Source organism: Xyrauchen texanus, chromosome 36, assembly GCF_025860055.1.
Source record: "Xyrauchen texanus isolate HMW12.3.18 chromosome 36, RBS_HiC_50CHRs, whole genome shotgun sequence".
In the NCBI taxonomy this organism is placed as follows: domain Eukaryota; kingdom Metazoa; phylum Chordata; class Actinopteri; order Cypriniformes; family Catostomidae; genus Xyrauchen; species Xyrauchen texanus.
The window spans coordinates 15,169,562-15,185,977 of NC_068311.1; the positions used below are offsets into that span (position 1 = coordinate 15,169,562).

The 16,416-nt window shown below is 38.8% G+C and overlaps 1 protein-coding gene across 1 annotated transcript in view; it reads left to right on the plus strand.

The window, feature by feature from the left end:
• Positions 1 to 455: 455 nt before the first annotated feature.
• wdr81 (WD repeat domain 81) overlaps positions 456 to 16,416 on the plus strand; it is a 33,840-nt gene continuing 17,879 nt past the window's right edge. The window contains exons 1-5 of the mRNA XM_052107308.1: positions 456 to 642; positions 6,768 to 7,176; positions 7,961 to 11,490; positions 11,707 to 11,814; positions 11,921 to 12,114. Of these exons, the coding sequence (XP_051963268.1) occupies positions 6,818 to 7,176; positions 7,961 to 11,490; positions 11,707 to 11,814; positions 11,921 to 12,114 (4,191 nt within the window). The 5' untranslated portion in view covers positions 456 to 642; positions 6,768 to 6,817. The remainder of the gene's footprint in view (positions 643 to 6,767; positions 7,177 to 7,960; positions 11,491 to 11,706; positions 11,815 to 11,920; positions 12,115 to 16,416) is intronic.

Consider the following 16,416-nt stretch of genomic DNA (forward strand, 5'->3'; position numbering starts at 1 on the left):
TTAGACTCATACAGTAAGAGCAAAACCAATAGTAAGACGTCGCCCTCTTGTGGATTTTAGTAGTCAGCCGATAACTATGGCAGGAAAGGCTTCAGATCGCAGAAAATTACATTTCATGAAATGTTTGTATCATTAGCTGCCCAGTAAATTGCACAATTTTGGATTTATCGTTTATTTAACACAACTGATTCTTTCCATTACACTAGGAAGCTATTCTTTTATTTCTTACTTAAACTGCAACCATTAATCGAAAATGTGTTTATGGGGATATTCATGGCTTATAGTTTATATGTATTGCATGGCATTATTTTTCTTTTGATTAAGACCAAAAGTTTGTATAATCTCTGGGTGACTTGTATTATGACACGAGAACACCATGGCTGAGAATCACTAAACTGAAGTCACGGGTCTAGTGAGAGCGTACTCACGCACGGAGATGAGGGTCACGTGAGGCTCTGAACTCAACACTATGGCTTCGAAAAAGAACAACATATTTTCCAATTCTGAGGAAATTACTGTGCTGTTATTGTGGTTCTTAAAGTATTAGTTATACAGTTATACATCACGGAACACATGAGACTTGTCGTCGTTATAGCAGCTGATCCACAGCCTAGTTGCTGACAAGCAGCAAACATTGCAGAGGTGAGCAACAACAACAACAAGCTAGTTGCATCTATTTTTTTTCTTAATGTTTGTTTAGCAGTAGTGCATGTGTATTTACATTAACAAACCAGTTGACCAGTTAGTGATTTGATGTATGTAGGAGTACTCTCTTGAATCTGTAACTCAACTGACGAGGAGTGACAGAGAAACACTATTTCCTTATCAGTGGGTGTCTGTGTTTATGCCCTTCATTTAATTGTTCATCTTTTTTTTCTGACGTTAGATCATGATATTCAATTGTTTATTCTTGTAAAGTCTGTTTAGTACACAATCAGGGGTAGTGATGTTTTTTAATTTTTTTTTTTTATCTTTATCATATACCATGAGTGATGACGTCATTATCATAGACTAATCAATAGTTGATGCTAGAGAGAAGATTATGTTATCTGCGGGCGTTATACTATAGTATATCCCTGACACCCACATTTACTGTGCCATTAATTTACATCTATTTTAAATAGTATTTTATGATTAGAAATTAAGTTTTATTACATTTTTTATTTTTTTTTCCATATACACTGGTGGCCAAAAGTTTGGAATAATTTACAGATTTTGCTGTTTTGGAAGGAAATTGGTACTTAAATTCACCAAAGTGGCATTCAACTGATCACAAAGTATAGTCAGGAATAGGGTTGCAATGGTATGAGATTTTCATGGTACGATAACCATCTCAGGAAATATCACGGTGTATGGTATTACACAATTATTATTATCAGTTACAATGACTCTTAAAGGCGTGAAAACAGAAGTTTTTTTTTTTTTTTTGGTTGAACAAATGCTTTTTATAATTGAAACTTGAAGCTATTTTTTTTAATTGAAGTATGTGTAAAAAAAAGTCTCCCTTTTGAAAATAAATGTAATAAATAAGTAATCTAACAGAATTATAATAATAAACCAAATTTTAAACATGATAAAAAATAGCATGTAACTATAACTTGTTATATAACTAAAGCATGTTAGTTTACATGTTAGCATAGCATGTTAAATTAACAGCTAAATGAAAAATAACATCAGCTGTATGAGCTTTAAATTAATGTCCTATGATTATTAACAGTTAACATATACTGTAGGTGCGTGACAGCACAGCAGACTGCTCCTGTACCTTTAACTCAGTGGTTCTCAACTGGTTTTGCTTCTGGACCAGATTTTAAATCGGAAATCAAGTGATGACCCACCATAGTAAAAACGTTTAAATTGTATGTATCCTGGGTCACATTTCCTTTTATGTTGCATAATTTTGTTCATGGTTTTCCAGTACAAGGACATGCATCAAGTGACATTATTTTAGTTGTTGACATCAACAACAAAATCTACAGGAAGTTTCCTCTCCCCCCTTTAAAAATTGAAGAGCATATTTACTTATATGAGCCTCTTATTGTCCCGTTTGTTTCCTAATAACAAACATAATTCAAACAGAACATACATATTACACAGGAGGAAAGGCTTCTCATTACCATGGTTAGGTCAGTGTATCTAGTCTTAAATAATAGTAATAATAATAACAAATTATATTATTTAATAAAAATAAAAAAATACTACCTGAAACACATCTTGAAACTTCTGCCACTGTTGATATAAAATGAGGTCTAATAGATTCTACCTTTAGATTATTTCATATGAAACTATAGCAGTTACTTTAACTCATGTAAAATCGTGAAACAATTTTGTAAAGGTGATGATGTGTTATGAAAAAATAAAAATAGCGCATAGCAGAGTGTTACTCTTTTCCTCCTCAGGCATGTCAGGGCTGCCTACTGTTTGAGAGGTTTGACTTTACTTCTTTCGAAATGCTTTAAACTAAAAAAGTCTCACCATAATTGAAATTGGTCACATCAGTTTTGAGGTCTGCACTCCGCAATATCAAGGGAACCCCGGTTGTTGAACATATGCGGCAGAGAGCAGCGCAGATCATGATCGCAAGCTGGTTCCGTTATACTTTTGCAAACGTGCAGATGAGATGCCTTTAGCTGATTGCGAGATTATCATTAAATCTGCCTTGGCAGTCCTAAATGCTAAATAGGCTATCACTTGGGCAGCCGCCAAAATATCTTCAATGGGAGAACCATGGCATTGTTCTTTCCCTGCTGTCCGCGACCCAGTTTGAATAGACCTGCGACCCACCAGTTGAGAAACACAGCTTTAACACACACACACACTCACTTATGTCAGACCCCCTCGCCTCGCTTCTCTCTGACGTTTTCTCTGCTGCATGTGTGTGTGTGGGGTACAAGTTGTCGAGTCTGACAGGCAGTCGAAGAGGAAAGGAGATGCGCAAGCGCAGGTGAAATTCATGCATTTTTTTCTCAATACCAAAGATAAGCAAATGTACATAGTATGATAACCATCAATTTTCATACTGTGGTATACCGTGAAACCGGTATACCGCTGCAACCCTAGTCAGGACCTTACTAATGGAAAAAAACTGCACTATCTCTATTTGAAAAAAGTCATTTTTGACCAAATCTAGACAGGCGCCATTTCCAGCAGCCATCACTCCAACACCTTAAACTTGAGTAATCATGCCAAATTGCTAATTTGGTACTAGAAATTAACTTGACATTATATCAAACATAGTTTATTAATTCAGGCTTGTTAAATGAAGCTTAACATTGTCTTTGTGTTTGTTTTTGAGTTGCCACAGTATGCAATAGACTGGCATGTCTTCAGGTCAATATTAGGTCAAAAATGGCAAATAAAGAAACTGCTTTTTCTAGACACTCATCAGTCAATCATTGTTTTGAGGAATGAAAGCTATACAATGCTTGAAATTGCCAAAAAAAATAATAAAACCCTGAGGATTTCATACAAAGGTGTACACAACAGTCTTCAAAGACAAAGGACAACTGCATTGCTATAAAGGACAGAAAGAGATGTAGAAGGGCCCAAATACAATTAAACAAGAGGATAAGTACATCAGAGTCTCTAGTTTGAAAAATAGACACCTCACATGTCCTCAGCTGACAACATTGAATTCTACCTGCTCAACACCAGTTTCATGTACAACAGTAAAGAGATGACTCAGGAGTGTAGGCCTTATGGGAAGAATTTTAAAGAAAAAGCCACTTTTGAAATAGAAAAAGAAAAAAATAGAGTGGGCAAAGAAACACAGACATTGGAAAACAGATCATTGGAAAAGAGTGTTATGGATCTTAACCCCATTGAGCTTTTGCGGGGTCAGCTAGACTGTAAGGTGCGTGAGAAGTGCCCGACAAGCCTTATCTATGGCAAGTGCTACTGGATGTGTGGGTTAAAATGTCACCTGAGTATCTTGACAAACTAACAGCTAGAATGTCAAGGATCTGCAAAGCTGTCATTGCTGCACATGGAGGATTTTTGGATGAGAACTCTTTGAAGTAGTTTAAGAAGTTCTGAAAATTTATTTCAAATTGTAATAGTAATTTTTCACGTTATTAATGTCCAGACTATACATTATGATCAGTTCAATGCCACTTTGAAGAATAAAAGTACCAATTTCTTTCCATAAGAGCAAAATCTGTACATTATTCCAAACCTTTTTCCACCAGTGTGTATGTATATATGTATATATATATATATATATATATATATATATATATATATATATATCCCTAATCAATTTATTATTAATATTAGTTGTTATGGTTATTTAATACATTTCCATAAAAAAAATACAATAAAATAAATACCACAGCAATACCGCGGTCAAGCCAATTATCGGCAGTATGAGCTGCGAAAGAAACATCGTGACACATTTTAATTTAGAATTCTGATAAATTCTGTAGGAGTTAAAGATTAAAAAAAAACAAACATCTATGGCCATGTTTCTCAAGAGACACTACTGTTCTATTTGCATGTACTTGTTGCACATTAAAATCTCATTTGCAGAACAAAAGTGCTTGCACTTTTGGCTATTAGTACATTGATAACAATTTCATAATTGATTGAAATATTTCAAGCAAGCACATTTAGCCATTGTTTACTACAGGGCATCCAGAATTCACAATGACCCCCCCAGGGCAAGGTATCATTTAATTTTACTAAGCAAATGCAACAGCCTTAATAACTCTTTGTTTTTTGTTTTTATAAATTTGTTACTTTCAAATTAGTTTGTTAAAAAATTCTAAACAACAAAAATGTATTTGCTAATATTTTCAGGCATGGATATTTTCAGGCATGATTTAAATTTCATGTTGATTGGACAAATGTTATAGGAGTAATGGCAACAACAAAACGTTTACATAAAATCAAATCATGGCCAACAATGTTATCATTGTTCTCTGCATGACCCACACAATCTAACAAGACCAGTCTCACAAAAATGCAGACTTACAGCCTCAAGTCCATTTTGGTGTGCTCAATGTCAAATTTGTTGATGATTGGCCAATGGCTGCCATGTTTCTCAATATACGCAACTGTCCTCATGATCAATGATGGCAACTCCCACAAAGTCACTGAATGCAAAGACACACCATGCTTATTTTGAAAATAATTGGACCAATATTTCTATATTTAGAGCCACTTTCATATTGTTCCCTGTTATAGTGCCACCAAATGGCCAAACCCCAGAACTTTTTCTGTGTGTTCTTAGGTTGAGCCCTTATATAAGTGTGTCAACTTTGGTGAAAATATCTAATTTTACTTAAGTGTTATATCAATTTACTTAAAAGCAGAGACCCCTTTTAAAATTCATTGGCCTGTTTTGGGCATTTACGAGCAAAATTTTGCCATGTTCTCTGTTATCTTAAGAAATGTACTAATGGAGCTTCTTATTTTGGTGGTTTCATTCCGATAGGATGAACTATTTTCAAAGTGGCAACAGGCCATAAGGCGAACCATAGAATATATGGTATCATTGCACCCGGCAAGTCCTCCCGAACTTAATGAGACGAGTCCTGTGAACATAGACCAACGGCACTAGAAGATATAAGTTCACAAAGTAAAAAAAGAATACAACAATTTTCTACCACTAGGTGGAGCCGGACACAAACTTCTCAGGCACCTTCAGGGCATGGTCCTGATGACACGTACAAAGTTTTGTAACAATACGCCATTGCGTTAATAAAATATAGAATTTTGTGGCAAAATTCAAAATGGCCAACTCCCAAAATGGCAAACATGGGAAAATTGGTATCATTTCAGTTAGAATATTTCAATGAATTTAAAGAGATTTTTATCATTTTTGGCCAAAGCTTTCAAGAGTTATAAGCCCAAATAGCCATTTTTGCTATCTCCTGACCAGTAGGGGGCAGTGTGGTGAAATGCTGCAGGTGACCTCAAGGCATGATGGCAATGACACATACCAAGTTTTGTCACAATTCGTCAAAGTGTTGCATAGATACAGCATGAAGTCCATTTTGGCATCCTCGCTGTCAACTTCGTGAAGCCATTTCTCGGGAACGATTTCAAACATAAAAAAGTGATAACTTTTGTGTAGCTTTATCTCACGATCGCTTTAAAACAATTTTGTGGAAAATTTTGTGAAAATCGGACAAAAATTGTTGGGGGACTAGCTAAAAAAGTTGTTTCCTTAAAATTCAAAATGGCAGAAAATCTAGTTGGACGGAAATCGAAACCAAGGTATGCGTTCGACTCGGCGTGAGCTCAAGAATTTTGTCTCTAGGACTTTATAAAAAGTTATAGAAAGTTAGAACGGCAGAAAGTTATTAGTATTAACATGAGTGAAACTTTGACCTGTTGGTGGCGCTAAAGGATTTGATTACAGACCAAATTTGCTGTGGTATTCGGCCTTTCAGGGCTTGACCCCTAATATGTACAGGATAGATAGATAGATAGATAGATAGATAGATAGATAGAAGCAATAACATTAATAACACTTCCATAATAAAATTCATATTTATATAATTTAATTTTGTATGATAATTTTGTATGATAAAATATTTCTCTCAAAAAAATGTTTTAATCTTTTTTTTTTATTAATGCATTCTTGCCATATAGTTCTTTTTTACTTATTATTATATGCTATTTTATTTATTACGTATTATTTAGTATTTTATGTCATGAGCATTTGCTAGAATTTGATCAAGTTGTATTTTTGACCGCTTCTGCTTTTTATTTTACTGGTGGAAATAAAGCATTTTTATAAAGTCAGTCATGTAATTTTTTAGCCTGTTATAGGGATCTCCAAGGGCCACAATCTGGTTAACTGACGGCAATCATGGAGTGGCTAGCACCGGCTTTAGAGAGGGACCTGGGTATTGATAAGCGTCAGACTGGACTGAGTCAACGGCCCAATGAACTGGTGGTCCTAGTACCGACCCGCTGGTTGATGGCCCTGAGGAACAGGAGAGTTACACGCTGTGCCAGATACGAGTGCTTCAGTGAAGGGGAAATTTGCACTCTTCTCCAGCGCTCTCAGATCAAATTGCCATTTGGTTGGACTTGTGTTTGTATCCAAGGCCTTAGAAAGCGTAAACTGGGATACCGATTAGCCAGGAATCCAGGCTGCCATGGGGAGGGGCTTTCCCAGGACTCTTTTATGCCTCTCATGCAGGGAGTATCACAGTCTAATTTCAGGTACAGTACTCTGCATTTCCTTGATGTTTTTTGACAAAATTTGTACCATCTTTAATCAAACAGGCTAGAGGATACTTCCATAGTTGTATCTTCTGTACTTTAATGATGTTGATGTTAACAGTCTTCAAGTGAGTAATTCACATATTTTAGCTTTACCGTGCCTTTGTGGTTCACAAAATGCAAGAAGAACAGTCATAACCTAGTTAGATAACCGTTAGATAACCTAGATAAATATGTGCTATTAGGCTTATCCAAGTGTTCATGGGGAGTGGAGAAGCTAAATTAGTACCTCGCTTACTGCATGTTTAACTTAATGTGCTTTTCTCTCTATAAATTAACAACATTTTCAGACAGTCTCCTTGCTGGTTTTTCCGACACATTCAGAATCACTTTTTCCGGATACACTACGGCCCGTTTTGTACGTTTGCTTGTAAAATTTATATTTTAAAGGCTCATTATTACAGTTTAAGATTTCTCTGTAATGTAGAACAGTGTTAGCATTGTTACTTATAACATTCTTTCTCATCCCTGGAACTCAAACCATTTTCTGTTTCCCCCCCAATATTTTTAAGTAATTAAATTAATATCATAAACATCGACTAGGAAAAGTTTTGGTCGGGGGCTGCCCTAGATTTGACCTCCCTACCAACTCCACCAATATACCATATTTTATGTACTGTTGCTTATTATGTATTACTTTGTGATTCAGTGCCTAAATATAATATGTACCTGTATTTTATTTCTATACATTTTAACATGCATAATATATGTGTTTACTCCCCAGAAATCTATGGCATGAAGCTTACATGAATCATGTGCAACCATATGCAGATTCTACTGAGCAGACACAGGTTGCGGCTGTAGATGCTGTTCGCCAAGCCTTGCAGAAACTGTTTTGCTCCAGCTTTATCTCTACTGATCGAGTATCACCATCCCTCTCTCCTGCCAAAGAGAAGGAGAAAGAATGTCCTTTCCCATCCAGCTCTTCATCTCCCAAACAAAGTACTGAAAGTTTGTGCCCAAATGTGCTTCCTGCAGAATGCTTACTTGAGTCAGAAGAGGTTCTTTATGTAGTTTTTCCATACACGCAGTACACTCTTCATGACATTGTCACCTACAGTCCAGCTAAGCTGGCCAACAGCCAAGCTAAGATATTGTTCATTTTGTACCAGCTACTCACAGCAATGCGTGAATGTCATGCATCGGGGCTGTTGTGTGGGGAGCTCTCCTTACTTGACATCGCAGTTGACGAGCAACTCTGCAGTCACCTCAAGGTCTCACTGGCACATTACGAAAGGATTGGAGAGTACAGGAATGCCATGCCTTATGCATTAGGAAATCAAGTGCCAACAAGTGTCACAGCAAAAGACAATAGCAGTGGTGAAAGTGGACATCTTTGTCAAAATTGTTTGCATGAGCTCAAATCTCTGGTCTTAGACTGGGTCCACGGCCGCGTCAGCAACTTCCATTATCTGATGGAGTTAAATAGACTGGCTGGGAGGCGTGAGGGAGACCCCAACTATCACCCGGTTTTACCTTGGGTGGTGGATTTCACTGTGCCATACGGAAGGTTCCGTGATCTCAAGAAGTCAAAATTTCGTCTGAATAAGGGTGACAAACAATTAGACTTCACTTATGAAATGACCAAAGATGCACTAGCGGCAGCAGCAACTAATGGCAGTGGTGTCAGCAATTTCCCTCCCGATCTTGGTGGACCAGTAGGACCTTGTGGTTCAGGACAATCAGATCACCTTCATGTTCCCCATCACATCTCTGATGTGCTATCAGACATCACTTATTATGTCTACAAAGCTAGACAGACACCAAGATCTGTACTATGCAGCCACGTTCGTTCCCAATGGGAGCCTAATGAATATCCAGCCAGTATGGAACGCATTCAGAGTTGGACCCCAGATGAATGCATCCCAGAATTCTACACTGATCCTTCTATATTTCGCTCCATTCACCCAGACATGCCAGACCTTGACGTACCTCCATGGTGTAACTCCTGTGAGGAGTTTATTGCTGTGCATAGACAATTGCTAGAGAGTCGAGAAGTGTCTCAGCTTTTGCATCACTGGATTGACCTAACATTTGGCTACAAGCTATCAGGTAAAGAAGCTGTCAAAGCAAAGAATGTGTGCTTACATTTGGTGGATAACCATACCCATCTTACCAGCTATGGAGTAGTGCAACTATTTGACAACCCTCACCCACCTCGTCTTGCACCTTATCAGTATTCGCCTCCAGTACCTCCTCACTTTGGTCCTGCCAATGTAACGTCATGGCATATTCCACCACTTGAGACCACAATGGATAGTGTGGATGGATTGGTCCCAGAGGCAACCGGATGCGAATCCAGTAGCTGGTCAGTTGTTGGCCGTGACGAGGAGCTTGAGCAAGGAATGGAAGCCCTTGACCTAAGTGGCTCCATATCATCAGATACTTCTATTCCAATCCCCTTGGTTGGTACCTCTGGTGGAAAAACTGGCAGTGAGAATGCCGCTTTGGCCATTTCTCCCCCTCATGGTTCTTACCCCGGTGAAACACCAGGAAATGTCACAAATACCATAGGTTCAGGCATTAGAGCATCCATGCTTCAAAGACCTGCACCTTTAAGTAAAAAGCCAGAGGCGTCTTATTTTGAGGATTTCAAGATAAGCCTTCCAGAGGGATTCAAACCTTTGCAGCCTTTGGAAGAGTTAGAAAAGCTCAACAACTTCCTGGTGAAAGGGCTACATTTTCAAGTCCAGCATACAATGGATCTTGAGATTAACAAGAATGACTTGAGACCTGTACTCATATATCCTCTGTCATTTACAGACCTTTTACAGAGAGATATGCAAGCCTTGGGTGTCCTCATCGCTGAGATTTTTTATTCCTCTAAACTTCGAGGATTGAGGCCAGGCACACATCTGAGTGATCGCTTTCAAGCACTATTGAAGTTGTTCTCTACAAACCTTTGTGATGTTCCTCTACCACTTCATCATGTGCTGGAGACTCTTCTGCAGATCCACAAGCACTGTTCTAAGAAAGAATCACTTGTAATACACCCACTAGGACTGCCATTTCTTTTCAAGTATGACCCTATATATGAGGGACTTCCACCGCCAAACCCTTGGCAACTGCTTAGTCCTGTTCTTTCCCCTCTACCCTTTCCAGCATATTTTGCAACACTGCATAGATTCATATTCTCCTACCACTCTAAGATGGAGTCCATCAACAGTGTACAGGGTCGCAACATTGTGTTCAACCTATGGCAGCAGCTGGAGACACTTCTAAAGGGTGACATTACTGCAGAGGGTCTTGAAATACTTTTACCATTTGTGCTGGCTTTGATGTTAGAGGAGTCAACTGCAGTATATGCTGCCTGGTACATGTTTGAGCCTGTGTCAAGGGTTCTTGGGCCTCGCAATGCCTTCAAGTACTTATTCAAGCCTCTGGTGGGGGTATATGAGAATCCCAGATGTCTCAGAGGTCGTTTCTACCTATACACAGATTGCTTTGTGCTGCAGCTTATTGTTAGGCTCGGTCTACAGGCCTTTCTTTCAAATCTTCTTCCTCATGTTCTGCAAGTAATCACAGGCTTTGAAAGCTGCAATAGAGGCACAGGGTCGCAATGGGAGGGCCTGAAAGGTTTAAGGGGAACTGCAGGTGCCTTAGATGAGGAAGAGGAAGACTTTGAGTGTGAGGATGGCAGGTCTTCGACCGCTACATCAACTGGCAAAGCCGGAGGAGGCAGTGGAGGTGGTAGTGGAGGTGTTGTCGGAGACCAAGGACTTGTAGATTACTCCTCAGGCATCAGTCTTAATGACCAGGTTTTTCTGACTGAAGGTGAGGACTTTCAGAATGGCTTTTATGTGAATAATAGTACATCCGGAGGAACAACAGGACAAGCTGCTAAACAGCAGAACCAAAACTCTGCAAACAAAGACCAAGACCAGGAATCTCTCAGTGTGGGGAAGCTCAGCGACAAGAGCAGTGCTAGTGAGGTGTCCATTGGAGACCGTGCAAGTTTAAAGTCTGCTGACAGCAGTCAGGATTTAAAGCAAGCTAGTGATGGTGAGGATGGTGGAGAGCTTGAGGATGAGGAGGAGGCAGGTGATGACAGAGAGATTACAGTACAACGGGTGCACAGTCTAGAGATGACTCTTTCAGTTGGCACAGAGGAGTCTGAGGGAACTGTGGCTACTCTTGAGGGAGACATCATGAATGGAATGGTACAAGGAGAAGCAGAGAAAAACATGGAGGAAGAAGACACAGAGCATGACACTTTGGAGGACTCTGAGGAGAAAGAACACAAGATATTGTTAGGTAAGGCAAAAAAAGCTTGCCAAAAAGGATCTTTTTGGTTATTTTATGCATTTATTTAAAGGTATAGTTTACAGAAAAAATAAAACGTTGTCATCATTTTCTTAAACTCATGTTGTTCCAATCTTGTATGACTTTCTCCCATGCACCTTTGTACATCTTTAATACTCATACTAATACTTTAGTACAGCTGAAACAACAATCCATTGTCTTTTCCAGACACAGTTTGTAAAACTGTTAGGTGGCTATCTGCAAAACTGGGGCCAACATTGACATCTCGGTACATAGCTAGGAACCTGCTGCGCCTCCTTACGACCTGCTACATAGGTAAAAATTGCAGACATTAATCTCTGCAGTTCAAACTCATTAATGCTTTTGTGTTTGATCATTGTTGTAATACTCTCTGTTAAAGCTAAACTTTTCTGTATTTAAGGTCCTCACAAACACCAGTTTGTGTTATCTGGGAATGAGGAGAATAGCCTTGAGAGTGTTGGAAGTGTATATGAAAAGAAGCCAGTTGTTGGTGACCAGACTGCAAGACCAGTTCTTGAGAGTCTTGTTTACATAGCCCATCTCTATGGAGAACCAGTGTTGACTTACCAATATCTACCTTACATTGGTTACCTGGTAACTCTGACATTTCTTAATCTCACTTTCTAGATAACTATGAAGGAAAACTCCAAATACAGATGTCTCCTGCATAATGATACTTTGTCCCATGAGAATTTGTGTTTATGAGCATACAGTTGAAGTCAGAAATGTACATACACTTGCCATTAATGCCACTTGTCATTAATTGCCATTAAAACTCATTTCTTTTTAGATTAACATTTTTATTGATTCATAGAAATGACAAAGAAAAACAAAATATATACAATGAATCAACATTTAACTCCTACTACTACCCCTCCCCAATCAACAACCCCACCCTGACCCCCAACAAACATCCCTGTGGTCTCACATAAGTACACGCACAAAGAAAACAATAAAATAAAAATATATATAATAATCATACACATCTAAAACTACGCCTCTCTCTCCACAGTCTCTACACCTGAGGGTCCGGCAAAAACGTAAAATAACTGCCCCATTTCGCAACAAATGAATCCCAGATCCCCAACCTTCAATACGACACCTCCTCGAAACCTGCCACCCTCCCCATCTCCTTGCACCACTCCCGAATTGAGGGTGCTTCAGTCAACTTCAATCCCCTTAAAACAATCTGCCTGTCATAACATTGGTCAGGACCCAATTTTGTATGTATTTATCTCCTATACCGATGACCACCCCATTGTCCAAAACACAGAATCTGGGGTAAAAAGAAACCGAGTGCCCAACACATCACACACAAAACTCTGAACCTTCATCCAAAATTCCTGGAGCTCAGTACACCACCAAAAATCATAGGCCATGTCTCCATCCTCCGATTGGCATTGCCAGCAGGTGGGTGTGTCTTTAAGACCAAGCCTATACAATCTAGAGGGGGTCCAATAGAATAGATCTAAAATGCATAAGGCGCACCCTTGCATCTCTAGATACAGACTTGACGTTTTTTAGAATCCTAGCCCACACTCATTCCTCCAATACCAAGCAGAAATCTTTCTCCAATAATCTCTTGTTAGAAGTTAAAGCTCCGTCCCCCAGACTTTGAATTAGCAGGGAGTAATACACTGATGCCACATGACTGCCACTTTAGGGGGATGTATGCTACTCCCAAAAATAGTACAGTGCAGGTCGCGCAGCTATAAATACCTAAAAAACTGAGATCTGGGAATCCTAAAATGTTGAAACAAATTTTCCAAGGATCTCAACATATAGGTCACCGAGTGTAGCAACCCCCCTCACAATCCACTCTGACCAGCAGAAAGGGATACAAATACATCAATTTGGTTTCAGCCATATGCTCGAGGAAACATTTAAATAAATGTCCGAATTAAACACACAGGACACTTTTGTCCATTCCGATTAAAAATGCGAGATAACGGGTTGTAACTTAACTTCACCGGTTAGTTAAATAGAAAGGCTTTGCAATTGCGAAATAGGGGCAAGGACTTCCTGTTCAATACAAAACCAGGAAGGGGTTCAGGTGGAAGCGGCCAATGAGCCAAATGTCTGAGACTGAATGCATAATAATTAAACAAAATCTTGGGTAGGCCTAGCCCACATTTATCAGTCGGCCTATGTAACTTATTGAAATGTAATCTGGGATGCTTACCATTCCAAATGAAGGACTTCGCTATGTTATCAATGTTAAAATAACAGAGGAGGACATCTACAGGGAGATATTGCAGCAGGTAGTTACATTTTGGAATAAAATTCATTTTAATAACATTAACCCAATCATAGATAATTGTAATGAAGCTCACATGCCCACATCACTCAAACCTTTTTATTAAGGGATCAAAATTAACTCAGTTGAAACAAATTTGGTGGGAATAAAATGTCCAAATATTTAATGCCCAGTTTGGACCACTGGAAGGGGCCCAGCTGAAAAGCCATTACTTGGCAATACACTGTCAGAGCCAAAGCTTAGGATTTAGACCAATTTACTCTGTATCCTGAGAATTTAGAAAATGAATTAATAATTTTGTGGAGGCAAGGCATAGATCTAATGGGGTCGGAGACAAATAGGAGTGGTGGCGGCGTAGTGGGCTAAAGCACTGAACTGGTAAGCGAAAGGATGTAGGTTCGAACCCTACAGCAACCACCATTGTGTCCTTGAGCAAGGCACTTAACTCCAGGTTGGTCTGGGAGGATTGTCCCTGTAATAAGGGCACTCTAAGTCACTTTGGATAAAAGCGTCTGCCAAATGCATAAATGTAATAAAATATCATTAGTATAAAGCAAAAGCTTATGAGACATACCTCCCGCCACCACCCCTGGAAAATCATCATCCTTTCTTAACGCGGCTGCTAATGGTTCCAGGGCAAGACAGATCGATAATGGGGAAAGAGGGCAACCCTGCTGGGTGCCCCTATCCGGTGTAAAATAATCTGACATTACTCCATTTGTTTGTTCCGCCTCTAGCGGATATCTATAAAGTAACATAATCCATCCAATAAAAGTATTCCCGAACCCATATTTTTCCAAAATCGTAAAAATGTTATCCCATTCTACCATATCAAGCACCATTTTGGTGCTTGGCATCAAGTGAGATGGCAGTGACCGGAGTCTGATCATCATAACTTAATCTGTTAGCCAGAATTTTTTACAATATTTGAACACCTAGTTGGATCAGGGAAATTGTTCGGTAACTCTTAAACTCGCTTGGATCTTTGTCCTTTTAAGAATCGGACTCATCCAGGCTTGTGTAATGGTTGGCAGAAACTTTCCATTCTTAATGATTCCATATAAACTTCTAACAAAAGTGGAGCCAGTTCTGTAGCATCTAATCTAAAAAAATTTGCAGCAAAGCCATCTGGCCCCAAAGCCTTGCCTGTAGGCCAGGCCTTATTTAACTTTCCAAGCTCCTCCAATGTTATCTCAGAATCAAGATAATTTATTTGTTCAATCGTCAATTTAAGGAGTTCTAATGATTTTCACAAAGTTTCTAATATCTTCATCAGTAGATGAAGATGTGGAACTATAAAGATCAAGATGGAGTTATTTAAAAGCATTATTAATATAAATGGCCAAGGAAAGAATTTCACCACCAGCAGGTTTCACTGAGGGAATGGTAGAAAAAGACTCTCTCTGCTTTATATATCTAGCCAAAAGTCCTCCGACTCAAAGTATGACTTTCTTGCCTTGAATAGCCAAAACTCAACACTCGACAAAATAGTATTATATCTGTGTTTCAATTGGATCAATTCTCTGAGGCCATCAGATGACATTCAGTGCTTCAGCTCTGCCTCAGCACTTTTAATATTCCCTTCCAACTACAAGTTCTCGTGCTTTAGATTTTTTGATGAATGATGCATACTGTATGATCTGACCCCTAAGAACCGCCTTTAGTGCCTCCCAAGCCACGCCCACATAGGATAATGATTTCAGCCTTTAACATTTGTTGGAATTCAGGAATTTTCAAAAGGGATAAATTAAAGCCCCAACTTTATGATTTCTTTTTCTCCATATGTTGAAACATATCTAAACTCACCAGGGTGTGATCTGAGACTAAGATGTTTCCAGTTGAGCAATCAACAACAGATGAAATGAGGGACTTGGATGTAAAAAAATATATATTTCTACAATAAATCTTATGGACTGATGAAAAGAATGTATAGTCCCTACCAGATGGGTTCACAAGTCTCCAAATCTATTTAAGACCAAGATTTTTACACATCCTGTGAAGCGTCAGTTTTGCTCTAGGGGGCTTGCACAATTTTGCTTCACTATGATCAAGGATTGAGTCCATCAATAGATTAAAGTCTCCTCCCATTATTATATCATGAAGGGTTCTAGTGGTTTGTAACATCCCTACAAGATCTATAAAATGGCCCTGATCATCAGCGTTGGGTGCATAAATATTTGCCAAAATCAACCTTTGCTCCTGAATGACTACTGAAACTATAATGACTCTTCCTAATTTATCTTTACTGTTTGAGACATTTGAATTGTAGATGTTTACTTATCAATGTAATGACTCCCCTGCTCTTACTTGAGCCAGCACTAAAGAAAACATGCCCACCCCATATCTTCCTAAACTTTTAAGCTTCTTGTGGGGAAAGGTGCATTTCCTGAAGAAACGCTATAACATATTTCTTATCTTTAAGAAAATAAATAACTTTCCTTTTTTATGGGGTGCCCCAACCCATTCACATTCCTTGTGGAGAGAGTCAGTCCACTCATATTAACATTTTACATTTTGACATATTAGGAAAAAATAGATTGTATGTGAAAAAGAAAATTATGAAAACCACATTCCAGCATTAGCAATCAAACCCCACACACGACAACGCCAACTGGCGTCCATCCCTCTAAACTCAAACA